Source organism: Apteryx mantelli, chromosome 9 (genome assembly GCF_036417845.1).
Source record: "Apteryx mantelli isolate bAptMan1 chromosome 9, bAptMan1.hap1, whole genome shotgun sequence".
NCBI lineage: Eukaryota > Metazoa > Chordata > Aves > Apterygiformes > Apterygidae > Apteryx > Apteryx mantelli.
Genome location: NC_089986.1, coordinates 7,139,187 through 7,164,816, shown reverse-complemented (window position 1 = coordinate 7,164,816; position 25,630 = coordinate 7,139,187). Strand labels below are relative to the sequence as shown.

General features: G+C 45.7%; 2 protein-coding genes across 2 annotated transcripts; both read left to right on the top strand.

The window, feature by feature from the left end:
• Positions 1-1,404: 1,404 nt before the first annotated feature.
• TNFSF10 (TNF superfamily member 10) lies at positions 1,405-11,784 on the top strand. Its single transcript, XM_067301421.1, has 5 exons — positions 1,405-1,538; positions 5,167-5,319; positions 6,981-7,023; positions 7,747-7,863; positions 8,591-11,784. The coding sequence occupies exons 1-5, from the start codon at positions 1,413-1,415 to the stop codon at positions 9,034-9,036; spliced, it is 885 nt and encodes a 294-aa protein (XP_067157522.1). The 5' UTR covers positions 1,405-1,412; the 3' UTR covers positions 9,037-11,784.
• Positions 11,785-17,507: 5,723 nt separating this feature from the next.
• Positions 17,508-21,715, top strand: GHSR (growth hormone secretagogue receptor). Its single transcript, XM_013945178.2, has 2 exons — positions 17,508-18,261; positions 21,352-21,715. The coding sequence occupies exons 1-2, from the start codon at positions 17,508-17,510 to the stop codon at positions 21,654-21,656; spliced, it is 1,059 nt and encodes a 352-aa protein (XP_013800632.2). The 3' UTR covers positions 21,657-21,715.
• The last annotated feature ends 3,915 nt before the right edge of the window (positions 21,716-25,630 follow it).

Genomic DNA, 25,630 nt, shown 5'->3' with positions numbered 1-25,630 from the left:
TAGGAGGAGATCATGAGCTCACTTTCAAGAAAGCATGAATCCTCTCCATTTGATGCATGTTTTGGAATTACACAAATTTGAATTGCTTTGGCACACAGATTAAATGTTACTCAGAGCCAGACAAATAAATTGCCTGTTACCACATCAAAATCCAGGGATCATTTTGCTATGAAAGTTTATGGTGGAAGACCAAACAATTGATTTCCCTGTAAATGGTTCAATACAATGCAGTTACATCTTCTAAAGACTATCCAGATAGCCATGAGAGGTGAAAAAAAGAGCTCCTTGTTTTAATTTTGCCCTGAAATGTTGCTGAGAATTCCCATCTGGAAGCTGCCTGCATCCTAATGCTCAAGTTAGGACCTCCAGGCAGGGGCCATAATTTCATCCTGCCCTGCAGCAACAGCATGAAAGTGAATCTGTATGTTTGGATTTGAAAAGTCCATTTTCTACGGCTGCACTGTCAGCAGAACCACAGTGGTGCTACCTCTAAAGATTTTGAACCATCCACAGCTAATTATGAAGCTGCTCCTAATCTAAAGGCCCCAAAACCCTACTGAAAGTCAAAGGACACATGTCCTAAATCACGCCAGCGCCTTTGGAAACCTTCCACTTGGGCTAAATAGTGTGGAGAAGAAATTGCAGGCAGGAACCGTAGAGGTTTGAAAACAAAAACGCATAAACAAACAAAATGCCAAAAGTGACTTCAGATAAAGGATGTACCTGGTCCATTTAAGCGTCTCACGACTGGGGAGGAGAAGCCGTACTGTCTGAGTACTTGCAGTGGCAGCACTGGCTTGGAGCTAATTGCAAAGGTGCTGGATACTGTCCCAGGGGCAGCACGCTTGGACTCACCAGCTATACGAGAGAAGCTACGGGGAAAACACAGGTTAGGAAACTCTGGGACCGTCCGCATTCCTCATCGGTGCCTTAAGAGATGAGAAACCACGTTCCCACCGTTCCCCAACGGAGCTGGCTCCCAAACGCTCCGCAGCGCCAGGGCTGGGAAGTAAATAAACCGCGAGCGCAAGGAGCCTCCCGACGCGGCGGAGCGCATCGCCCCCCGCCCAGGGCCAGGCGAGGGTCCCGCTGCCCTCGGGGTGGTTTTTAACCCGTGCCACGGAGGTAACACGGGGGGGGTCGGGTGTTTGTGCGCGGCGCAAAGGCGGGGAAGCGCGGCCGCGCAAGCAGCGCGCAGCAGCGCGCGGGGCCGCTCCCACGGGCCGGGCCGGGCCGGGCCGGGCTGGGTTGGGTCGGGTCCCTCCTCTCCCTCCTCTCCTCCCTCCCTCCTCTCCGCCTTCCTCTCCTCTCCTCTCCTCTCGCCCGGCAGGAAGGCGGCAGGGCGAAGCCTCGCCGCGGCAGCAGCAGCAGCAGCAGCAGCAGGAGCGCGGAGCGGCGCGCAGGCCGCCGCGATGCTGCCCGCCGCCGCCGGCCCGAGCGCCGCGCAGAGCTGCGCGCTGGTGCTGGGCGCCGCGGTGCTGCTGCAGTCCCTGTGCGTCGCCGTCACCTTCCTCTACTTCACCAGCGAGCTCAAGCAGGTGGGTGGCGGCGCGGGGGGGCGAGCGCGGCGCGGAGCCCCCGGGAGGGACAGCTCCCAACTTTGCTTAATCGCACAAGTTGCACACTTCTTCCCCCCCCCCCCCCCCCCGGCCCAGAATTAGGAAACGCGTTTTTCAGAGTTCCCAACTTGCGCCCTCATCACATTGCAGTGCTTTGTCGGCGCTGCAGAAACATTAGTAGCACGCGGAGGACTGGATAGAAGGGTAACCTCTGTGAGCTGGATATTCCTTTATAGACAACAGGTGGAAAAGACAGCTGAGCAGAAATACTTCTTTCTTTCTAAATGCCTCCTCCAGGTGAATACACGGTTTTAAGACACTGACTAATCCCAAAGGAATTTCAAGCAGACAGTAAACAGCATGAATTTCTCATAACGACTTGTAAAATACCCTTTGTATAGTCTAGTTGCTTTGGGTTTCCTGCAGCCAACGTTTAAGTCTACTAGCTCCTTCTTAACTCTTTCTTTTCCTGCAAAAAAATTGTTTGCATTCCATGAAGTTTGCATTTGGTTTATATCTACATGCGCCTTTATGTGTGCAGTCCTACTTTATTTAGACCCTCCCTCACAGCATTCCGGGTTTCCCTAAGTGTCCTGACTAAAATTTATGACTCTGCTTGTTGCTCTCCCTGGGGCACAAAGGTGAACCTGACTGCAGGTAAGTGGATTATGGTTATACAATTCCAGGAAGTATTGCACAAATGCGAACTATTATTTGTTCCCCATGCATTTACTCCACAGCAAATTTAACAGAAGCGGGAGTCTTTTGAGAAGTGAAAATCATTTGTGAAGCAAATGTTAAAGGGTGTACAGTATTCTGCAGTCAATGCTTATATTTTTAAAGTGTACAAAATAGAGATTTTTTCTGCTGAGTTTATACCTGTGATGCTTCCATATTTTGCAAAACTGGGGAATCATAGAAATATAATCATTTTATGAAATCAGATTACACAATATCAGTAATGAAGAAAAGATATACACCATGCCTTCTCATCTCTTCAGGCTAACAAACTTGCCAATCTAAGTAAGGAGGAGCCACACTTACCTTTCACTGAAATATGTACACCTGAAACAGAACCACATCTAAAAATACTTGCCCCAAATATAACTATTTCTGAAGGATAATATGCCTGCATTTGGTGTGAAAGACTAAATCTGCTCATGCTGAAGTTCTGCTGGGCTAAAAAGTAACCTTGCTGGCTCTATGGTATGTGGCGTACCTTAAGCACATATTCTTCAGTGCTTCATCTGGTGCATGATAAAGATGTAAAAAGCTTATTTAGAAATGCAGAGTGCTACCCCACATCGTTGTCGTCAACGTGGACTAAATCTCAACGTATATACTGTGATTTTTGTCTGCTCATTTTTCTTCTCTTTGTTCACAATATCTGCCTTTCTACACCTTCACCAAATTACTATGGCTGCACAGATGCAGATATTTTTATCTTTACAGAAAAAAATATGTATAACTAGCAGTTTTTCTATCTACAGCTGTAGCCATCTGAGTAAAACTACAGATATGACCATTTGTTCCACAGTTTTGCTATGGGAGGAAGTGCTGAGACATGAGCACAATAAAGTTCATTACGCTTCAGGATACAGGGCTGAAAAGCAAATATCCTCAGACTTCCTTCATTTTTAAAAACATAGTCCATGTAGTACTCCTAGAACAGGGAGAAGCTTTACAAGTACTCAGATTCTGTTAGCAGGACTTTCCAGCGCAGAGGTTTCAGTGCTACAGATAGGCCTTGCAACACCCTGCTGCCTTGCTTTCTCTACCTGTAGAGCAGCAATACCAGTCCCTCTGTACCAGATGGCGGTGGGACAAGGTTGCATTCCCTGCGGATCTCAAAATGCATGCAAAATACTGTTCCAGTGACAGTATAATAAAGCTGTTTGGGGGGAAAGCGTGACTGGTAAGGAAAAGGCAGAAGTGCAGTACTGGTTACTTCCAGATGAGAGGGCAAAGCTCGGAGGTGAGCTTTGCCAGATCTGGTAAGAGAATAAACAGTAATGTCTGGTCTGCACACTATTTTTTCAAACTATCTTGTTACAGAATCTAGTGTAGTTAAATCCATCAAAGTCCTTAGCTTTAAGTCCTAAGCTTGCACCTTAATAAGCACATAATTTTCATCACTTTGAGTTCTCCAAACAAGAAACCTTACTTAAAAATACCACTGCCTTCTTCAGCAAAGACACCGAAGTCTTCATGGACACTCATTGTGGTGGCACCATTTTGCATGGATGACTACCAAGGACAGAAATCTTTTCAAATATTAGATTAATCTCCGTAGAGTCCGCTGTCCAAATTGAAGGCTTGCTGTTAAGCAGGATAAGAATTGCAGTGTAATATGGGTGAATTCTCGTAATCCTCCCTGAGTGTGAAATCTCTTCCTAAATGCTTTTGTTTGCTAACAGGCAGGAAAAGAATGAAGTGAGGAGGAGGAGGAGGAGGAGGAGGAGGAGGAAGGGGAGGTGGCTCTTATTTGTTGCCTTCAATACCCCAGGCTTAAGGACAGCTGAAACTGGTACACGTTGAGTTAATGTATAGCAAACCAAACCAAACTTCTTTAATGCAGGAACAGTGACATTTAAATATTAAAACAAGAAGTGGGTCTGAACGCTCTGCACGTTCATTGCCCGTTGCTGTCTTTCCCAAGTTTATGTAGTACTTTGCTTGCATAACGAGTCCCACCAGCCTTTATAGCTGATGCAGCACCACTGAGTTCAAAGCAAACAGGAGTTCATAATCCGCTGGCATTTACTCCCAGGCAGTCTAGCTTATGTGCTCTTACATTAAACAACAGCGCCAGCTTGAGTTCTGTGCGTCGCCTAGCCCTGCACATGCAGCAGAGCTTGGGAAAGCTTTTCCGCTATCATTTAAAAGCTTTCGGTTAGATCCCCTCGAAGTCAACAGGAATTTTGCCACTCTACAAACTCATTTCTCCCTATCTGTTGGAAAAAAGGTGCTTTCCCTCTACCCAGAGGGCATAGACATTGGCCCAGGTCACAGGCATTCAGCTTTATAATTAGATCTGAACCCAAACATCTCTGTTGTCTGGACTTAGCTCTGGACTTTTAGGTCAAATAGAGCTCCAGATTGCTACAGAGCAACCCCAAACTGCTATGGATATGTTCCAGAGAAAGCCTGGATCAGAAGTGGCATTTTCTGAAAAGACAGAATGGAAAATACTTTTAAGGTCTGATATTTGATTTCCTTCTCACTAATCTGCAAAGAAAAATCCATTGTGCAAAAGAGATATTTTAATGCAGAATCAGAGGAACTAAAGCATTCACGAGGTTATGATTTAGGTGTTGAATTTTCCACTAAGCTTATTTAGCTGAGTGCCATATACCAAATTTGTGTCCATGGAGATGGTGTGAGTGTTTCTTTGCATATTAGGTGTCTCTCTGTAATTAAATAAAGATGCAAAATCAGGATGCATTACTCACTCTGCCTGTACAGTCATAACTTCTACCATACTAGTAAGCGCTGCTAAGAAAAGCAAGTGTGTTCCTAAGCGCAGTGAATTAGAGACGTACCACAGCTGAAGGTCTGCAAGCACACCACCGTAAGCGAAAAATTCTGTCTTTGCCTTCTAACACAGCTCCAGGACACGTATTCAAAGAGCGGCATTGCCTGTCTCACCGGGGAGGAGCTCGGAAGTTTCATGCAAAACTTGGACGCAATTGAAACCGAAGAGAGGGAGGCAGACCCCTGCTGGCAAGTGAAGTGGCAGCTGGGAAAGTTAATTAAAAAGGTATTTGGGAACCGGCACGTTGATTGAACGGGGCGGCTCAAGGAACTGCCCTCCCAACAGCGAGGTCCGGCTGGCTCGCAGGCGGCTTTCGTGCCGAGCAGTAGCCGAACCACGGCGTCAGCTGGAGACGAACCGTACCGGCAGCGAGACCTTCTGACGGGAAGAACCCGTGACAGTGGTGTCGCTGCGTTCGGTTTTACTAGGCTGGTCTCAGTGACGGCTTTGTATACGTCTTTTTGAAGCATCTCAGTGTGGAAGCGTCCAGGCTCCTCTCTCCTGCTTCATGAAACAGGGTGGAGGTAAAGGCACTAAACGCCCCTGCTCGGACCAGGATAAACCATTAGCAGGTCCATTACTGTTAAAGAGAATACAGCAGCCGTGAGATAGGTGTTGCTCACAGTCCTTCGAAAGAAAGTCCCTTTTGGGCCCTCGCGTCCGACCTGTACAAACAGGAGCTGGGTTTGACTTACCCCAGTGTTTGCTTTCCACCTGCCCGTAATGGCCACAGAGCTGGAGAAGTGCCACTCCCGCTTCGAAAATATACGCCGTCACGAGCAGATGCGATAAAACACAGCAGGAAGGGAAGCGGGGAGGTGCCCGAGCGACGGTCCCGCCAGGAACTGTGTCACGTGTCGGGGGCCGGGGCGGGCGAGCGAGAGCGCAGCGCCGGGCACCACGGGTCTTCCACCAGCCTTGCGCCCCGTACCTGTAATTCTGGCTGCAGGGAAGAAATTATGCCTGGTTGAAAACTGAAAGGGCTAAAATCTCCTGGGATGCTTCTCAAAAATCCCATCTCCAGCATATAAAATGTCACTTCAGGCTGAGACTTACCTTGTAAGTTTTGCATCCCAAAATAGAGGCCGTATTTAATATGTAGTCAAAGATCTCAGCTACTTCAGTGCAACTTCTGCCAGCGAAGTCCCTGTCATTCCGCATGAAGAAAACATTGTTTTATTTTGTGGACATTTACATATCTAATATATCTAATACCTAATACATACCTAATATATCTACTAGCTCCCTCAGTGCTCAGCAAAGCTAGCATGGGTACAAGAAATGGCCCAGCTGTGGCAGGGCAGAATCAGCAGCAAATCGCAATATCGGGGCCGTGTTTATCAGCAAGGTAAATCATCTCAAGAGCATGCTTGCCCCAGCTGCCCTGCCTGTAGTGACTAAACTACTTCATTTAAAAGCAGTCAGCAAACAGTTATAAAAAAGGGAAATGTAGGAAGTAAGATATGCTGGCTTAAAAACTATAGATAGATAGAGATATAAAAATAGACCGAATTTAATTTCCCAGAGCTAAACTCCCCCAGAAGTACAGCACTGCCAAGTATTATTCTGTGAATGGAAATGGATGCTTGCACGCTGCATCGCTTCTTCTTGAAGAGGAGCACAGGGGTCACATTTTCAAAAGGAGTAAAACCTCAGATGGCTGAGCACTCTTGAAAATGTTTTCCCAGACATTTAGTTACATAAAAAATGCAGATGTAGAAATACTTTATTACAAAGAATTAATGATACAGGGTTTTTTTGATTTGCTTAATGGTCTAATTCATAATGCCATTTATTCATGAGTCTGAGAAAAGAGTGTCTATTATTTCCTGCATCTATTGCTTGCTGCTGACAAACTAATTATTTTTCTCTGCGTTTGTTGGCAGATGATGTCAAGAAGCTATGAGGAAAACATATCTGCAGTCAATGGTATTACAGTCATTTTATTAACTGCTGCAAAAAGAGGCTGCTAATGGGGTCTGATGTGTCGTGATTCAGGCAATTTTTTTAAAAGCGCGGAAAACAGTGACTTAAAATTTTGTCCCGTTATCCAGTTCTTCTGCGGCAAGTCACAGGAAAAGGATAACGCATTGCTAGAAGGGGGGTTTTCAGGAGCCGGAATTCCGGCCAGGCGGTTAGAGGCAGGTGCCGGCTGAGCGCGGGAGCGAGGCCCCGGCGCGGCAGTGCTGCGGGAGCACGGAGGCCGCCCGCTCCGCCGGCAGCGCCCCGGCTAGCGCAGGGGCAGCTCTGCTGCGGTCCGCACAGCTTGGAACGCTCTCAGCGGGAAGCGTTACGGCCCGAAAGTGTAAGTTCCGAGTCAAGGCTGCGAACGCCTAGAAGATGCTCATCAGGAGCACGCACATTTGTTGCAAAGGGGTTATTTTAAGTTCTTGTCTATCGGTAATTTGGGGAGGGGAGAAGGAAAAAGGAAAGCAAAGAGGCATATAAAGACATTTCAAAGGTTGCAAGAGAGAAAGAGGAGTTCGAGCCTTATGATCCAAAACTGTCCTTTTCTATGCTGTAGTCAATTAAAAAAATGACATACACATTCCTTAAAATAAGCTCAAATGAGACAGACACATTTACAAGGCAACAGGCGCTTTCTGACGCCACTGATGCTGATCTGAGATTGCGTTTCTCCTCCTCGTTCAGCTGAAAGAGCCCTGACGTTTCCAAACGCCAACGAGCAGCCGCCGCAGAATCCCGTCTACCGGATAGCAGCGCATCTAACCGGAAACAGCAACAGGAAGAACTCTCTGTCCCCACACAGTAAGCTTAAAAACACGTGAAGATCGTGGCATTTCTGCCCTCTTTGCTAGCTTGACGCTTGCATCCCCTTCTTTATGCTTGCATTGAGTTAATCATAAGAAACCAACCACCCAAATGCCCTCTTGTCCCGTTCAGAACATTTTCTTTTCAGCTCATTCTTGCAGCACAGGGAGAAACCCCCTTCGCTCTGGATGCCTCCCTAACTTTCCTTCTGGAACCTTCATTTAAAAAAATATATAAATAAAATCCCTCTTCCTAATGCTAAGCTTTCCTCTTTGCTTTCCTTTAATTTCCTTCTGTTAGCTGTATGAGTGCCAGCTGCTATGGCGACAGACCTATTAGAAATGCAAGACATGGGCAGGAAAGATTTGACATTCAAGAGGTATTAATGAACGGCTTGGTAGGGTTTCTACGTCTTTGGAGGCTACCAGCCACAAATGGCTATTTTGACTACGTTACTAAGGAACTGCATGATGATAAGCACTTATTCGGAAGGGCAAAAATTACAAATAAAAATAGTGAATTCCCACATAGTGCTAAACAGTTTGCTTATGGACCTTCAGATTATTTTGGCAGAATGGGCCTAACGAACTGCCTGTTGAACCCAATGGGAACTGCCACTTTCCTTACTTCTTTTTTGAAGAGCAGACTCCCAGGCTAGCAGACACCAGGCTTAGCTGCTTACAGGCTTTTAACTTTACGTCTTCTCTCTTTTTTTCTCAACTAGATTCCTCACCCAGAAGAGGCAGCGGCCAAAAAATAAACAACTGGGAATCATCACGGAAAGGCCATTCTTTCCTTTACAACGTGGAGCTGAGAAATGGGGAGTTAGTGATCCCCAAAACAGGCTTTTACTACATCTACTCACAAACTTATTTTCGTTTCCGCGAAAACGAGAATGAGGATTCAGATTTACTGGCGCAAATCAGAAACCCTAAGCAGCTGGTCCAATACGTTTACAAACTGACTAATTATCCAGAGCCCATTTTGCTCATGAAAAGCGCAAGAACAAGTTGTTGGTCTAAAAAGGCAGAGTACGGACTTTACTCCATCTACCAAGGGGGCGTATTCCAGCTGAAAAGGGACGACAGGATTTTTGTCTCTGTCAGCAACGGGGACATAGTTGACATGGACAAAGAAGCAAGTTTTTTTGGAGCCTTTTTGATCAGTTAAAAGGTTAAAACCATGCCCCAAAGGAACCCATTTGCATAGTTAGGACCAGCTTAAAATTCTGTAAAATCGGGGGTAAAAAGCAAACAGTACCGACAGTAGCGGACTCCCCATTCCCAGCTCACTCAGTGGAAAAGGTCTGGCCGTGCTGCGGCACGCTCCAATGAGCCGATAAGGAGGACGAGCAGGCGGCCGGGGCCGCGCGTTTGCAGGAGCGAACGGCACGGCTCGCTTCCCAGCGGGTTTGGGGAAGAGCAAGGCTTTAAGGCGTCCGGATGCCGCCTTGGGCAAGAGCCCGGCCGCGCGCAGGTAAGCGCTCCCCCGGCATCCCGACCGGCTCCGCTGCGGCACGCTGCGCGCCGGCTCAGCGCAGGGGCTGCTCCGAGGTTGGGACTGGAAATCACATTTTACTTGCGGTCTGCGTTTGGACCCCGTCTTGAGCATCTCGGCTCCTCTAAGGAGCCCTCGCGAGGGCTGGATGCCGGTGGAATTACGCTGGAAGGACTTGGCTCGTACCTGAACCTCAGTTTTACAGAAGCGAAAGGCCGTCAGAAATTCAGAATACTCATCTTCGCCTAATCTGACAAAGCACTTAAGCGCCTAATTAATTTTAAGCACATGAACAGTCTGACCAAAAGGGGATATTTACGTGCTTGAAATTAAATATGTGCTTAAGCGTTTTTCAGGATCATGCCTTGAATAAGCACGAGTCCATCTTAATCAGTATATTGTACATAGGAAAAAAACAACCAGCTGCTGAAATGGCGCAGAAAAGGTTTTGAAATCGGGCAGTATTTTGAGATCACAGCACGCTGTGATCGTGCCTATTTACTTAATTGGTGTATTGCGAAGGTTTCACCAGGCCGGCAATAGGTTCAGGAACGCAACTGCTGCTACGCTTGCTGACAGCAAGTGCGTGATCCAGAAGAAGGTGTTTCCCTTTAAACACTGAATTCTACTAGACCTTTGCCACAAATGGAGCATGACATGGTGCTCCCATGTTTACTTGGACTGGCCTGGTAGCGGTAGGAAGCAACGCAGAATAACACACCCTGATAACTAGTATTTTAAGGAAAACGTACACAGCTATCTCTACTTAAACATGAGCTGCAATTTAGGTAATGCCGTTTTGATTTTGTTTTTGCCGAAACGGGTGGACATTTTTTTGTAATTTTTTTTTTTTTTTTTAACTTACACTGGCCGCTGCATTTGTTAACTGTATGCGTAGGACTATTTTGTATATATAAAAAAATAATAATTTGCTAGTGTAAGCTACGTGAGCCATATCCGCAGGATAAATCAGCTAGCATAAATCAGCACCTCCGCAATATCGGCAGTGGATGCTCTGCAAGCGTTGCTTGAAGTCAGCAGAACGATGCCAGGAGAAAAATCTGGTAGTCTATCTTTTAATAAATTAAGGTTGCCTTGGGAACCTTCAAATTATGATAATAATGAACGAATCACCGTACAGCCCTTGCGTTTGGGCCTCGGGAGTAAACACGCGCCTCATTCATCTTACTACTAGGTTTCTCCGCGAGAGGAAACGAACTGACACAACCACTTACTTATTTTGTCACCCAGAAAAGCAGTTACCTCGGCTGTTCGCTAAACACCCGGGGGTGAGCGGCAGGAGAAGGACTTCAGAAATGCCTTTTGCTTCACAGGTTAGAGCAAGGAAGCGCACGCTGGCTTCGACCTAAACCTCTGATCCCGACCAGTGTTTGCTGTTTTAACACAGAGCTGGATTCTGCTGCTTTCAGTGGCAGCCAGATACGTGAACTGCTCCAGCATTTACTGGAATACTTTGGTTTGGCTCATTCGCAAATCATCCGCTTCAGCACGGAACTGAAAATATTTCTACAGAACTTTTGTCCGGTTTTCTTCTGTACTTAATTCAGAAATTGTCTTCCCGATACAAAAAGCTGGGTAGTGCAAAACCATTCCCTGCATATCCAAACGCCCCCAAAATTGGCGAAAAGACTTTGGCAGCTTTACAAACAGCCCAGGCTTTATATCTAAGCACAGGATTGACTCATGTCCTCAAACTCTCTAGCAATTTAGTCTATTAAGAAGTTAAAATTGTTAAAAAAAAAAAAAAAAGTTATTTTAGGTGCTTATTTGAAAGAAAAAAAAACATTTGAACTGTGAAAAATAAATCAGATATATTGGTGGCAGAGAACCCGCCGTATGGCTAAGAAATGATTTATATAACCCAGTAGTCATGCTCTGCTGAAAAGGACTGGAAGGAAACTGCGGAAATGTGGGAAACTACACAAACTGAGAGCTGACATTAAGACAAACTGCCTATTACACCCAGCTTTTTTTGCTTCATGTCACTCTTCAGCTCCCAATATATAATATCATGCCGACTCGTTTAGGGAATGCTTCTGGGCATTATTTTCTTTCTTATCTAAATATACATATTCTTGGTCTCTGCATGCAGAGCATAGCCCAACTGGGATCATACTGAATAATCATATTTTATTTCTGAATAATCCAAAGCCATGCTTGCCTGATATTATCCTGGGGAGAGACTATAAAGCCGTATCAGACAGGGCACATTTGAAGATGAATAGAAAGATATATCAACTTCCGTCGGTAGATTTGCACCCGGAATCATCCTTTTCATCTCACTTCTTTATGCCAAATGGTGAATGTAGCAAATTTTTATTTGTGGGTGTAGGTTGCAGCAGCATACAAATTTTGTAATTTTTGTACATATATTTTATATAAAACATTTTTACTAAACAATTATTTAGTCCTGCAGTGATTACTGGTGTCATTCTGTGGCTCCCATAACAACAACCCCATCTGAAATCTTTCCTCTGACAACTGGCTGGTATCAGGTATGTTCCATTAAACACCACCGGGTGCAAGGGGCTGCACCGGCTGCGATGCGAAGGGCACAGCACAAGCGCTTGGGCGATGTTAGCTCAGGAACGAGCGGCTCCCTGACCCTAGGTGGTGAGCAGCGCCTGGAAGCGCGGCACCGAAGGAGATGCTGAGAATGATTTCACCACCAGAGACCACACAATGCTGAGCACTTCCCTCGAGGTCTCCTCACCTTTCTGGGCTTTGGTAACAACTCAAGCACTGGAAAATCTATTTAGTATGGAGACATCTCCTCCTTACCATTACCCAACTATAGCAGAGGATATACCGAATCCATAGGGACGATGACCATTTACGTACATCTTGTGAAGTGGGAGTCAACTGGAGGTCCCACGTTGCTGGTTTAAGCACTGCGCACGCGTACGTTTAACAGAGGGACAGTTGCCTCCCTAATGGACATGTAGTCTAAGCACGTTTACCCCTGTGCTTGTGCTAGGTTTAATTTGGACTAGACGGGCACGTCTCAAGCCACAGCAAGCAGGCGAGTAGGTCCATGCGTGCGGCTCTCCACCCCCGTGGGAACCAGGGTGCCGTCAGCTGGGGGGACCAGCCCTGCACGCCTTCCACACGGAGTGCTTTTATTTCGGCAGACGGGGTCTCTTCTCTGGCGTTTCCATGGGAAAGAGGGCATATCAGCCAACGTGCCTTTATTGTACCTTGCACTACTGCATAGAAACAGACTTCTATTTTTTGCTTCTCTTTGTAAACGTCGTTATTATTGTTTGTATTACAGCAGTATTCGCTTGCCCAAACAGGATCAGGGACGTATTTTGCTGTACACTAGCTAAAAAGCCTGATTTAGACACTGAGATTTTGAGATTCACATTTTTAGGTTTTGGCTGACATCTAAATGTTAGGGTTTAAGAAAGACTGAATGTAAGGATCAATATAACAGAAAAAAACATACTGAGACAAGATCTGCATCTCCCTTCAGTATCAGAAATGGTAGATAGATTTGGATGATCTTCAGGTCTGATCCAAACTTTCATAGGTTGGGGGGTTTTATACATTGTTACACAGAAGTCTACAACCTTTCCATCAGAATTATCCATAATGCTGTTCTCCAGAACTTTTCTCCTTTCCTTCATATTAAAAGACTGAAATTGCGTGCTATGTTACATGTTAAAAATCGTACACTGTCCTCTGATGAACAGGGCACCGTATTTAATTGCTTGACCGCCACATCACAGCTGCCTTGTAATACCAGGCTGTTTCCCGAGACATTTGTAACCAGAAGCTATAGAGACATTCCCATTAATTTCTTCTGAAAGTTTTAGGGGTGACATCAAGTTGGGACACCAGGCCATGACAGGAACGCTGTAGATGGAGCTGCAGCTTGGGGCAGAAGCCCGTCGTTTAAGCAGTTTCCCATTTTTGTGGGCTGTTCTATCATTAATAAACTAATAAAATTCAAACTGCTTTTCTTTGGCACACATAAGCCTTTTGCACTGAACACATGATGCAGATAACACTTGGAGCATTAGCAAACATTAGGGAATCCAAAGTTGTTCAAGCTGCCTTTTAGAAACCAGCAATCTGAGCACAGCAGAACCCAAGACACAAACTCCTCTTTAAGATACTTCTAGTTTGGTCTGATATGACTTCTTCAGCTCGTATTATTCTCAATTTGTATTGAGTCATCCACATTTATCCCATACAACTACAGGGTGAAGACAAAGTGGATTAACTGCTGATTTGCTGGTGAATTCAGCCAAGTTAACACTTCCCATTTAACGTCGGAGACAGAAGTACCAAAAAGAAAATAAGACCAGGAATAATTAATTATCCAACCCCATCCCACGTGTTCTGGCACTAGCACAACTCGGATCATAAGGAATACTAATAAATACACACAAGTCAGGTGAACATCTCCATCCCTTGTCGGTATAACTCTTTTGTTTTAAAGTTCGTTGTTCTGCAAATCACTGGAAAGGTGTCTGCTGCCTCCAGAACCACAGCCAGGGTGACATTAAGCCTGAAACTGCAGATCTTACTTAACAAGAATGTCCAATGACACTCAAAAACACGCAGAATAAACCTTCTACTACTCTCGTGCTATAAATTATTTAAAAAACTCTACATACTTTTAACTGAGGGCAAACCTATCTGTGACCACTGAACCATGTTCTCTCTCTGCTTAAAGAACAGGTAACGAAGAGAGAAGCTAATACAACGGTGCAACCTGGTAGCGTAACAGACTGAAACAGGGTGAAAAGGTGAATCTAAGATGGATGCCTCTTTGAATTAGTGGTGTTAGAACAAAGCCTCGCCGATTAATTAACACTATTTTGAAGTCTGCTTGCAAATATTTACTTCCATATAAACAACTGCAATGTGATTTGAACACATTCTGGTTTTTAGATTAAGTCAGATTACCACTATTTCCTCCGCAGTATTCACTTGCGATACTTATTGAACTGTAACCTTTGAAAGCATACACCAGATGCTACCTTCTGTTCTTAAAATACAACATCTATAATAAAAGTCGAAACATCTTCTGCCCCTGGATATAATCAAATAATTGCATTTGCTGTTCTGCGAATTGTTGGAGATGCATCATTTTTACATGGGAGATCTCTCCCTTGAAGTCTGGTTTCCACTTCCTCCATCTCTCCACAATAAAACCATAATCATTCTATATTCAAACCTTTCAGCTATTTCCATGACAACAAACAACAAGAATTAAAACTTTATTGGATGAAAGAAAATGGAAAGAGTGGAACATAGGAGAGATATTTCAAAACACCGTAAATAGAAATGCTCTTCAACCTTATCTCTTAGAGCCTGATAGAGCCTCACTGTTGCACAAGAGAAACACCAATATTTTAAGAGTTCCATGAAAGGTAAATATCTATTATAATTTTTTTTGTTGTTGGAATATCTGTTTTGGTCATACATCTAATTAGTGGATAGAACTGTGAACAAAAAGTGATTAACTTCTGCCTCTTTCTCTCCTTTTCTCTCCTTCCCACAACATCAGTAACTTCACTCTTTTCTGTTGTTAAGGCAACATAAAAATACTGTCCTTGCAGCCGAGAGCAGGTAGCTGACTGTCTGGATCGTACAGCCATCTCCTATCACAGCTAACGACAAGGTTATCCACCACTGTCTTTCACAAATCCGAAGCAGATGCACGAATTCATTTTTAATGCAAAGTTAGTGGGATTTCACTTCTTTATACCCTATCAAAATTTGGTCTGCAATTGCCAACGAATCAGAAAACCAGAACTACTTTTCTTCTCCCTCTCAGCTGACTCTTTTCCTGGCCCCGGCCCCACGAAGGAAGAGCACCTGGAGAAGTCCTCGGGTCGGGCTACCCATTAAACAACGAAGTGATTGATGCTGTTGGATTCAAAGTTAGACCGGAACTTCTCATCCCCAGGGGTCATCATTCGACACATCACACTCGCAATTAAATAAATGTAATAAGTAATTCCTTACATCACAAAACCAAGCCATCAGGAGTATGCAAGTCTGGTGCTTCCTCACTCCTGGCTACTTGATTTTGCTACATACATCTCAGTTCAAGTATTATTTTAGTAAGGAGTCAAAAATTTTCTGAAGATTAAAAAGAAAGCTTTGCTCACCCTGGGGAAAGGGAAAGGGAAATGGCCTTTTTTGACAAGATATAGCTCCTCAAAAACCAGAAGAATTTCATGAGAATGAAGAACATTCACTGCAAAGAAAAGTCACATTTGTAGCCACAGACCATTCTCTCTGGCAAATATCAAAGTCCTGCAGCTAATGCCACTGGTCTGAGGATATATCAGGAAAAAGAGTGAAAGAATTCTTTATAATAATGCAAAGCATTTGGCAAATACAGAAGCAATTACCAGCTTCTCCGTAACATAACGCAGTGTGATGTAAATTAAATTGTATTGTACACAAAATTGTAATATGACATAACTGTACATTGGTGGCACATAGCCTCTGGTTTTTCTTTGAAAACATGTAAAGCAATTATACAGGCAACTGGATAAACAGAAAGTGAGAAGCATATAAGCTTCTTTCTTCTTCTCAGCTGCAATTAATTTGTAGTCATCCCCCATAAAAATTTATCACCTGTTGAGCAACTTGCTACAAAACTGACTCACAGTTTGAGAACAGGAATGAGGAATACTGGCTCCAACCAAGCTGCAAAATACATCATCCAAACTGGGATAGGGACAAGACACTAAGGCTAATGCTTGCGTTATTATGAAAAGCGCTGTGAAAGTGCTCATCACCAACAGGCACGTCCAGAGCAACACCGCATCGTGTCACACCACGCTTATGCGCAGTCCACAAATAAAGCAACTAGCAATACTAGCAGATGGCACGCGCACACGTATGCGAGTGCGTATGCGAGAGCATCCATCCTCTGGAAAAAAACAGCAGAAAGCGATAGCTCCCAGCTGGGTGAGGCCAGATGCCCAGGGAAGTTCAGCGCAGGGGTGGCTGCCCCTTGGGAGACGGGGCGCAGGGGCGAGGGAGCGGGGCCGTCTCTCCGGTGAAGGCAGCAGTGAAAAAAAGACTGTGCCCTACCTTGCTCTCTTTAGCCCTCTTGCAGGGGCCAGTTGGAAAGAAAAGAAGGAAAGATCCCCCCTTACAGGTGTTTTGGGCATCACGTCACTGTCCCAGAGCTTGACTTACGCTTCTCCCCCCTTAGCTAATGCTTCTAGGGTACAACATTATCCGGAAGCAGCAGGTAGGAGCCTGCGGCTGGGGAAACACGCAGCTGTAATGCACAGAGCTGGAAAGGGCAGAGCACAGGGTGGCAGAAACATAACGAAACAAAATTTAATTGCAGGTAAATCGCAGAGAAGAGGGCGATCACTGCGGCTTCACTGAAGTGTAGCCCTGCCATGTTCTTGGGTACGCCTGCCAAGATCCAAGGGCAGAACAAAGGCACAAAAAGGGGAGGGACAGCGATTGCAGCTGTCCTTATATTTCTATAGCCATCACTAAGTTTCCAAGCGTCCTGTAGGACTGCGGGTCCCTGAAGATCCCAATGCCTTTCAGATATTTACAGTTTTGAGAGAGAGAGAAAGAGAGAGAGAGAAAGGACTTAAATTACCAATGAAATGAAGTCTCTGCTGCTCAAAGAGCGTAACCACCCTTTACACCCTCCGACGGCGACAAGTGGCAAACGCACCGGCCCGGGGCGGCCGGACAGGCAGGAGCAGCGCGGGGAGCCAGAGCGGGTTTATTAGAGCAACCGCGTGGGAAAACGCCGCGCCGCGGAGCGGGAGCCGCGCGCGGGGACGGCTGCGGGGGAAACTCCGGGCGAGAAAAGCCGCGGCGCTGCCCCACGGACCGGGCTGCTTAGGGCAAGCTCGCTCCGCGCCCCCGCGGCCGCTGACGCGCCGCCCGCCCCGGCCCTCCCCGCGCGGAGGCGGAGCGGGGCCGTTCCGCGCCGCTCCGCGCCGCTCCGCGCTCGCCGCTCCCGCCCCGGCAGCGCCGCGCAGCGCAGCGCAGCGCCGGGCGGGCGGGAGAGCGGGCTGCTGCGCGGGGGCGGCCGCTGCGCGGGGGCGCAGGGGCGCGGGGCGGGCGGGCTGCTGCGCGGGCGCGCCGGGCGGTGATGCGCAGCCCGCGGCGGCAGGATGCGGGAGGGGAGCGCGGGCGGCCGCGGCGCCGAGAACCGCACGGGCCCCGAGCCCCCGCTGCACCTCTTCCCCGTGCCCGTCCTCACCGGCATCACCGTGGCCTGCGTCCTCCTCTTCGTCATCGGGATCGTCGGCAACCTCATGACCATGCTGGTGGTGTCGCGGTTCCGGGACATGCGGACCACCACCAACTTCTACCTGTCCAGCATGGCCTTCTCCGACCTGCTCATCTTCCTCTGCATGCCCCTGGACCTCTTCCGCCTCTGGCAGTACCGGCCCTGGAACTTGGGGAACCTCCTCTGCAAGCTCTTCCAGTTCGTCAGCGAGAGCTGCACCTACTCCACCATCCTCAACATCACCGCCCTCAGCGTGGAGCGGTACGTCGCCATCTGCTTCCCCCTCCGAGCTAAGGTGATCATCACCAAAGGGAAGGTCAAGCTGGTCATCCTCTTCCTCTGGGCTGTCTCCTTCGTTAGCGCCGGACCCATCTTCGTCTTGGTCGGGGTTGAGCACGAGAACGGCACCAACCCGCTGAGCACCAACGAGTGCCGAGCCACGGAGTATGCCATCCGGTCGGGGCTTCTCACCATCATGGTCTGGACCTCCAGCATCTTCTTTTTCCTGCCCGTGTTTTGCCTGACTGTGCTGTACAGCCTGATCGGGAGGAAGCTCTGGCGGAGAAAAAGGAAGAACATCGGTCCAAACACTGCCATCAGGGATCAGAACAACAAGCAAACTGTGAAGATGTTAGGTACGACTCTTCTTGCTCTGCTTTTTAGAGTGTGTGTGAGAGCGTGTGTGTGAGAGACGCAGAGGGATGGAAGGGCTGAGAAAAACACCAGCAGTTCATGATTATTGCTTCCAAAGGAAAGCATTTATTGAAAATTTTTCATACAAAGGGCTACAATTTAAGGTATTTGTAGAATAACACTCCTCCCTCTTTAGATTTATTTCCAGCGGGTTTGAGCTGGGGGCTCCGAAACGGTTAAGCAGATGTTAATAACAATTACTGACAAGGACAAATACTACAGATAGAATTAGTTATTGCCCTGGAGATTTTTGAACATTTTTGCTCTTTGGTTGTGGATACCGACATTATTTAGAGAAGGACAGTTTATTTGATTTTTAAACAAAGCTAATCACTTACAGAGCTACAAAGTTTAGCTGCAGACTAAGTAAACAGGATATGATGTGCACTTAGTTTTAAATGAAAGGATTATCAGGTTTTTAACAAATGGGAGATTATTTACAAGCATGGCTGTATAAGCTTATGAAAACTAATCTGCATTTTTGTATTAGAGGAACACCAGCACGTGCCAAATAGGGAGCGTTTTGCCTCCTCTGAGGTCTGTGATCCTATAAAATTCTCACTGACATTAAGAAAACAGGACCGAGCCGACAGACTGTCATTCCCAGTTTGGTAGATTTACATTTCTGAGTGGTTGAAGCAAGTTACGGTTGGCACACGGAAACACGAATTTCAACACAGTGACGCTGTCAGCCCTCCGAGTCGGTGCGTTCGGTGGGAGCTCAGTGCACAGAACAAGAAGTTAGTGGCTGAAAGCTGTAGGAGCCTTGTTCTGGTGGGTGCTTCAGTCGAGCCCGGGTCCTCCGCCGGGTGAGTCACCGCGTTGGTTTTAGAGGGTCTGTTCACGGGGGTGAGATTTCTTTACGTGGTGGTTTCAGCCATTCGGCCGGGCTCATTTCAGCTGAGCTGAAGTTACCGGGCTAATGAGCTAGATGAAGAGGTGGCAGCGGGTCCTAACTACCTTAATCATTAAATGGGAGCCCAACTGACTTTTTTGTTCTTGCGCTGTTTTATTACCATGCAACGGCTGCAAGAGTAATAAAACCTGCAGCATTCTTTGTGCCTTTTCAATTACAGTTTATGATCAATAAAATTACTTCAGTCTGCTAAGCGTGACCTTGGAAGTAATTCATCATATTACACTTCTAGAGCCTCAGAATTATGAACCTGTACTTATAATAACAAAACTGCTAGCATATATTACTCTCATGTTTATATTTCTGAATACTTAACCATAAAGAACTTCAAAGCAATAACTGATTATTTCTGCACTGAGGTATTGCCACAAGCATTAATATTTCAAACACCTTCTTGCTTTTACTAACAAGGTCAGAGAGCAGCAAGATGGTGACAAGGCTGTCCTTTGACAGAGACACAGTATTCTCTAAATAGCAATAGCCTAATGTTGGATGGAAAGAAAAGTAGTTAATAAAGGCTCAGTGCTAGCAGATGCACAATGCATTTTGCTCTCATTGATTTTAGTTTTCTGCTTAAAATTTAGAAGGCAATTTCTAAGTCCTTAGCAAGTCATGGAGCACCAGGTAAATGGGATTAACAGCAACACTTCTTTTAGACTATAAAGTTATGCTTCTAGGTCCATAACTAAAGCCCTAAGTACACAGCCTAACTTTCAAAGCAGCTATCATACACCGTTCCTATTGAAATCAATGTCATTCTGCACCTGTGAAGATCAAACTGTATCTTTAAAAGTCTAACTGTGGATATGCATGCCCACACGTGAAAATACTGGCTATGCTTAAAATGCTGTTTATAATAATAGCAATGTTTGTTACATGGGTTTAACTCCAGAGCAGCCTTGTTAGCTCGGGAAACATGATCTGAGTTTTGCAGGGGGAGAAACTGAGGAAAAAAATGGAAGTGGTTGGCTCCAGAAGATGCAGAGCTGGAAATTAGATCCTCTGAATCCCAGCTCTGGGCTTTATAGCCCACCATAAGTCCTCCATAAATGGTCATTTAAATTTGGACTCTTTTTCATGAAGTTTTTAAGGAAAGTTGCCAATAATCATCCCACTTAGCTCTTTGAATTTTATTTCTGCTGTGACCTGACATGGTCTGAAATCCTGCCCCACAGAAATTGGTGGGAAACACTAAGTTATTGCAATGGAGTTTGGATTAATACAAGCAGGACTGTTAACGAGACAGAAGAGATGACTGATAAAAATTATTTAAGACTGTCAAAAGTCCTGTCTTGAGTTTTCTCTCTTTCTGGTATATTAATAGGTACATTCAAAGCAATGTGAAAAATACTGCAGGTCAAGAGCACACAGTAAACCAACAGAAAAAGTTCCCCTCTCTCTAGAATGGAAACTGCAAGGGGCCAGTGTTCAAAGATGCACATATTCCTGTGATTACATATATGTATTATTATGCATGTTTCTATATCATTGTGCTAGTACAATATTACAGGAATAACATGTAATCATATAATTATATATTAAGTTCTACTTTTCTTGAAATAACTCATGTTCCGAAAAACAGACAAACTAGAAGCGTGGAGCGTGCACCAGTCTGTTGTTACCTTGGAGTATGTTCTCTACAGACCTGGATCCTGTTGCTTTATTTCGCTTTGGGCCCTTACCTTAAATCATTTTGCTTCCCAACTGTTGTATTCTTCTTTATGAACAACAGTGTTGAGTCTCTCACATGATATGTAACTTGCTGTTGTTAAACACTGCACATGATAGACTATGTTGATGCTTTTTTATCACCATTCTGCTTCTTTAATTCTCTCTTTTTAAGGAAACCTAAGTTTATATAGTTCAAAAGTATGCTATATCAAATTAGCGATGCAGTAGACATACAGCCTGTTGAAATATGATCCTTGTGTATTAAATATAGCTAATTTAAACTGTCAGAAAATGTATCTGAGAGAGACAAAACTGAAAAAGAAATTGGGATGCATTTTCACACGTCAAGATCAATGTGTTAAAGGAATAGAAATATATTTGGTTTAAATCAGCCATAGTTTAACATTCATACTTAACTCCATTTCTTTTGCTGTTTTCATTTTAGTTGTGGTGGTATTTGCTTTCATACTCTGCTGGTTGCCTTTTCACGTAGGACGGTACTTATTTTCCAAGTCCTTCGAAGCGGGGTCCTTGGAGATAGCAGTGATCAGCCAGTACTGCAACCTGGTGTCCTTCGTGCTCTTCTACCTTAGCGCAGCCATCAACCCCATCCTCTACAACATCATGTCCAGGAAGTACCGCGTCGCCGCTTGCCGCCTCTTCGGGCTGAAGCCGCTTCCCAAGAAAAGACTCTCCAGCACGAAGCAGGAAAGTTCCCGCGCCTGGACAGAGCCGAGCGTCATCACATGACCGGAGCGCGGGGGCGCGGGAGCCGCGCTCGCTCGCCGGTGTTGCCCAGGGAGCCGCGAGGGAAGGGGACGGGACGGCACGCGGAACGCAGGGCGAGAGGGAGAGCCGCGCTCCCGTCGCCGGCTGGCTTTGCTGCAAGTTGCAACGGAGGCAGTTAAAGATTAAAAAAATAAATAAAATAAAATAAAAAATCTAAACTTTGAGAGCACGGAAGGAGGCACACGGCTACAGCATCCAGCACCACTCAGATGTTATTTTTCAGCTGCTTTTGCCTATGTGATTATTATTATTTTTTTTTCAACGCGGACTGCGGCAGGAGAGCGGGGCTTTACCGCTCAGAGCAGGCGAATGCAGCCCCCTCCGCTCGAGGGCTTGCGCGACTTTGAGTAGCGGCTAATTCGAGCTGAGTTTTTCCAGAGTTAACGTTAGTTTTGCTAAGAATTTTGCTAGTGTATAATCAGACCCTAAAGAGAGAAAGTTGAATTGCCTTTTTGGTGCAGTAAACGTGGAATTTGATATGCTTTTCATAATCCCGATTTTGTAAAAAAAGTAAATTTTTCCTCATTTAGAGGAAAATGATTTCTTAAAAAAGAGAGAGATAAAAATGGATAATTTCTAAACATACTACTAAAAATAAACAACCTTCATATTTTGCCTGAATAGAAAGGAAATGAAAAAATACCTTCATAGAAATGGCTGAGAACACGGCTTGTACTGAAATATTTTTTTAGGTATATATCAGTGGGACAAGGACAGTGCTGACTTCAGAGCTGCAGCGATGCTGTAAAAATACAGAATGTAATCATCTCCCACCAAAGCGATTTTTTACTAGCTAAATCATCCGTACTTGTTCTGTTCAGCTTGACTGTGAACAAATTGATGTATTTGAACTTGGAAGCTTTTAGTCGTTTCAGTATCGTAATGAATCTCCGGCTACCTGTCCCTTTGCTGTGCACCGCGGTCCCCCCACATTCGTTAGCACTGGGGGTCTCCTGCCTGGAAACACCCTCCTTTTTGCTCAAAAACGGCCGGTTTGGTACCGGCGCAGCGCCCGTGCGCGGGCAGCGTGTCCGCCGCGCGGGCGGCAGCTCGGGTTGCCCCCAGCAGAGCACGGCGTACGCTCGCACCAGCTCGCTGCCGTATTAATTTCAAACTCGCGCTCACTGACTTTTGGGAACATCTGTAGCAAACGTACTGAGAGAGTAATGGAAAAATCTGCACTAAAACACGGAGGCAGAGGCGTTCTCGTCCTTGACCCATAAAAATCTCAAATTCGGTTGATTTTTGTAACTCAAATATCCTATTTAAAAGAAAAGAAAAAGCCTTTCCATCCTGTTTGCTAATGTGTATGTCTTATATTGCATCCGTTGTCACATCAACATGTAGGTTTTGTGGTCCAGCTAATACAGCTTATGAGCATGCATGTGCAATAGCGGCTTTCTATTTATTTTGTCCTAGTATTTATTACCAGCTGGTCCACAATCGATTCTACGTAATGAGTTGTCTGTTATCAAGAATTTCCTACTGCCTTGAAGCTCCTGTTAATGATGATGGGCCATATTCCGCCTGTTGCACCTTTAGCTGACGGCGCTGCTCAGGTATAACGAAAAGTGAATTTGGCCTATTCTGTACATACTGTCTCTTTTATATCACATTTTGCTGTGTTAGGGCTACAAATTTGGATTGCTTCTCTTTGACGTGGCACCTGAATTGGTTTTGCTCCCCAACGGTGATATTTTTGAATGCAAACGTACGATTTAAGGGACAAACCATAAGAACAGCTGGGGAAGCCAAGACCGATCAGAGATGCAAAGGGTCAGACTAAGGAGACCCGGTGGTGTGAACCTCAGGAGCGAAGCGAGCCCCAGGCTGGTGGGCCGTTGGTAGGAGAGCCATTGCGCTCCAAGGATCATCTCCCCTTCGGTCTCCAACACCACTTCTGCTTTTTTATCCTTTTCGTTCTTTCATTCCTTGTTGACGGACAAACAGATCTGATGGCAGATACCATGCAACTCAGGGAAACAAGAAATTTGGGAATCTTGAGAAGGCTGTAAAGATGCAAGCTCACGAACTACATCGCTGTGTAAATGAATTGAATGTACGCCTAACATCACCTCAGTGTTTCAAATTTCGGCTGTGTCTATGGTATTAAATGTGAACAGAAAATGAAATAAAGTTATGAGAACCTTTATAATCCTACCGTTTGCAATATTTGTGGCGGTGCAGGAGTGGGTGCGCTGGCACGCAGGGTGGAGAGCAGGTCTCAGTCAGATCTGTTCTGGTCTTTCCCGACCAAATGGCAGTCGGACGCGGCCCCGGGCATGGGGAGGTGACAGGGGACCTGGCATGGGGCAGCCACTGGCTCTCACCTGCCACAGTCGGGCTAGGAGATTGCGGCCGTATAGGTCGTGTCTATATTAGGAATGCCAAAGCCAGTGGAGCCGCGCTTACTGGCACGCGTGACCTGCAGATGGTGAACGGGGCCTGCTCCTTCAAATCATTGCTCCTGGGTACGGTGCTGTTCTTCTGTGGAAAACAAGAAAAAAAAAATCACCTGGATAACCTTTACTTCTGCTTCAAAAAAATCAAATGTCGTCAGATACCTCTAGGAAGATACATATCCCGCCCCGCCGCCACCGCTAAAAGAGCTGAATGGGGAATTGCTCGCCTCAAGGGTAAGTAAGTTATTGCCTAAGTTGTGATGGTTCAATTATTTCTTCATTCAAACAAATGCGTAACTGAGATTTTGAGAGCTAGCTTCCCGTAAAAGCCGGGTGGAAAAAATGCAGAAGCATTTTCTATCTAGGCATAGATAACTGAAGTCAGTCCCAGGTGGATATAGAGAATTTGTCCCAGGTAGCAACGTCGGGAAAGGTGACGGGCAGGTTTCTCCTCTGTCCCCCAGGGCATTTCTGCAGCCCCAAAGCCTCCCCTATCTGAAATAACTTTTTGTTTGTTTTGTTTCTGTGGGGTTTTTCTACCGGGCGTTCAAACAGGGCTTTGGAGATCTGTTTTACAAAGACTGGAGCGCTTGCAGGTGTTCTGCAGGACAGCTCGGCAGCAAAATTTCTTACAGGCTGCTGAGCCTTTGGCCACCTTTCTGGAGCCCCATCCGCATGGGAGCAAGCTTTGCCAGTCCTAATAGGGGGAATAATAATAATAATAATAATAATAATAATAATAAAGTACAGGGGCTTTGTGAGTCAAAATTTTGCCATGTTCTCACTGCCCTGTGTGAGGAAACCCCATATTGGGAATAATTTGTCTGCTACGCTGGAGGTTCATTCATTAAATGGTTCACATCTTGAAGGCCTTTCTAACTCTGCATTTTGTATTGCAGCTTCACAAATAAACAGGAACAATCTGGCTGCGTTTTATTTCTTGGCCACGTGTTAAATCAGTGATGAAATAGGTCAAAAGCACTTCACCGGAAACCTTCATTCATTTTAGAAAAGTACCTTTGATGGAGGCAGGCACAAGGCAGAAAATCACATCCCATTGTACTTCTTGCCAAAAATAAAATATTCTGGAAAAATAGCACTTGCATGTCAAATTTTGACTCAATAGATATTCGGAATTTATGTACGTTTGTGTCAAATAATATTTGCCTAAGCCCTATTTAAAGCAGGAGCGGTTAGATACCTAAATACCTGCAAGCAGCTCTCTGGCGCTGATCTGCTGCAGCAGTCGAGCCGCGGCCGAGTCGCTCCAGCCTCACCTGCTGCTGGGCCATCGCATTGCTCCGCGGCGCGGGCTGCCAGCTTAGCCAGAGCTCACGCAAAAACTAGTAGTGGCAGTTTGGGTGTCGCTGGCATCCCCTTACTAAAACCTTCCAAAGGTACTTCCATGTGGCCAGCGGCGATGAGGTTGGTGTAAATACACCGGCCAGTTTGGAGAAGCAAATGCAGCAATAGGCAGCAGAACGTAAGCTTTATACAGTGTCCCGTTCTGCCCCCAAAACACCTGGTGTGAAG

Bases quoted from the DNA above. Each gene is read 5' to 3' on its own strand.
- TNFSF10 (XM_067301421.1), top strand. From the start codon at position 1,413: ATGCTGCCCGCCGCCGCCGGCCCGAGCGCCGCGCAGAGCTGCGCGCTG. The intron at 1,539-5,166 runs GTGGGTGGCGGC...CTTCTAACACAG, and splicing joins TCACCAGCGAGCTCAAGCAG to CTCCAGGACACGTATTCAAA. The intron at 5,320-6,980 runs GTATTTGGGAAC...GTTTGTTGGCAG, and splicing joins TGGGAAAGTTAATTAAAAAG to ATGATGTCAAGAAGCTATGA.
- GHSR (XM_013945178.2), top strand. From the start codon at position 17,508: ATGCGGGAGGGGAGCGCGGGCGGCCGCGGCGCCGAGAACCGCACGGGC. The intron at 18,262-21,351 runs GTACGACTCTTC...TTTTCATTTTAG, and splicing joins GCAAACTGTGAAGATGTTAG to TTGTGGTGGTATTTGCTTTC.